This window comes from Perkinsus marinus (genome assembly GCF_000006405.1).
Source record: "Perkinsus marinus ATCC 50983 genomic scaffold scf_1104296961024, whole genome shotgun sequence".
Classification (NCBI taxonomy): Eukaryota; Perkinsozoa; order Perkinsida; family Perkinsidae; genus Perkinsus; species Perkinsus marinus.
The window spans coordinates 1-1711 of record NW_003205903.1 but is presented as its reverse complement, the minus strand read 5'-3'; the positions used below and the strand labels follow the sequence as shown (position 1 = coordinate 1711).

The 1711-nt window shown below is 39.9% G+C and overlaps 1 protein-coding gene across 1 annotated transcript; it reads left to right on the top strand.

Annotated features, from left to right (window-relative positions):
- Window positions 1–406: 406 nt before the first annotated feature.
- Pmar_PMAR014117 (hypothetical protein) lies at window positions 407–1331 on the top strand (the record flags this gene model as incomplete). Its single annotated transcript, XM_002772530.1, has 3 exons — window positions 407–474; window positions 518–590; window positions 1218–1331. 3 exons carry the CDS (start codon window positions 407–409, stop codon window positions 1329–1331), a joined length of 255 nt encoding a protein of 84 aa, XP_002772576.1.
- Window positions 1332–1711: the final 380 nt, after the last annotated feature.

Sequence of the window (1711 nt, the reverse complement as noted above, 5' to 3'; positions counted from 1 at the left end):
AAAACGTATACGATTACGCCAGAGGAGCTTTGGCTGAAGTCACGCCGCTGGAAGATGGTTCGGAGGAATATGGGGAGGATAGTGCGACGAAAATAGCTGAGAAAAAAGTGGGCATATCGCGAAATCTCATCGGAATTAGTTTGAAATTATCAAGCTGATTCGCGCTAATATCATTAATTTTGGAAGCGAAAGTCACAATGAAAATAATAAAGTAGATGAATTCACTTGAATATTTCCTATATCAATATGTGGGTGCACTTTATGTGAAGAGTAAGTTTCTTGTTATTAGAACCACTCCCCGTATGTCGTTAGTATCACAAATTTTGTTTTTTGAAGCAATTAAGTTGTATTGGCGAATTAGAATTCGACCAGGTTGAAAACATGAGCTCTTTAGATGGACATTTTGATGCCGTATTTGGCAGAGTTCCGTGGAGAACAGCTAGATGCACTCCAAGCGGAATTTGTTGTTAAAAAGTAATTCGATTTTCACGAGAAAGTGTCATTGAATTGATCGCAGGTGTAAAAGTGACTTCCGTAAGAGGCTTTTGGATAGGGCGGCGGTTATTCAGAAAAGGTTAGAAGAGGAACAAGTAAGTCTCTCTGTCGTTATTGTGGTGTGAGCAGTAGTCGTTATTGTGGTTTGAGCAGTAGTCGTTATTGTGGTTTGAGCAGTAGTCGTTATTGTGGTTTGAGCAGTAGTTGTTATTGTGGTTTGAGCAGTAGTCGTTATTGTGGTTTGAGCAGTAGTCGTTATTGTGGTTTGAGCAGTAGTTGTTATTGTGGTTTGAGCAGTAGTCGTTATTGTGGTTTGAGCAGTAGTCGTTATTGTGGTTTGAGCAGTAGTCGTTATTGTGGTTTGAGCAGTAGTCGTTATTGTGGTATAGGAGTTAGTGTAGATGTGATAACGATAAAACAGAATGTGTATAGGAAAAGATGATGAGAATATGAGAAAAAAATGAGTATGTTTCAGAGTAGCGATGATAACACACTTTGGAGCAATCGTGTATGCAGCGATGTTGTCGGGAGCTGCATGGTGTAGATATTGGAAGTCGCCGAATACTATATACTTATGAAAACTCGAACGCATTTATAATAGAAGTTGAAAGGTGCATAGATATGAAGTGTTGGGGTAGTAGTTGTCGAATGCTCGGTTCATCCATAACGGAAAATTCACTAAGTTGAATAAAATCTCTGATGCTTTGATATGTTTTCTGCAGGAGGCATTGAAAAAACGGCGTGCTCAAATTCAACGTCGCGGTGGTCCTGAAGTTCAGCAAGGGAGAGCTGAATCTGATTTCGAACAGTACCAAACTTTGGCTATGTTCCGGTAAGAGATTGTTATTATGCGACTGAGAATCTGGACGATGTTGTAACAATGATTGAATCTTGCTTGCTCGCCATCGGCCGTACAGAAAAACACTTGAAAATTCATTCAGCGCGATCAGTAGACCTCTCCTGAGCTTCAAAAACGCTCCTAGGATTTCACGTGTAAAACTCTACCCAGAAAGCGGTCTTGTTGAACACCCCTACTTGTTCGTGAAGGAATCGACACTTGTTATAATTCCCTCTGTTGAGAAACATGATGGAGGTTAATCATACTCAAAGAGAATCAAAGAGAACATGATTGACTCTCAGCGCTAAAGGGACAATCTAGTTTACTTATATCACGCCATTCTGGCAAAATTGTAATCGCGTTATGATTACATTCATC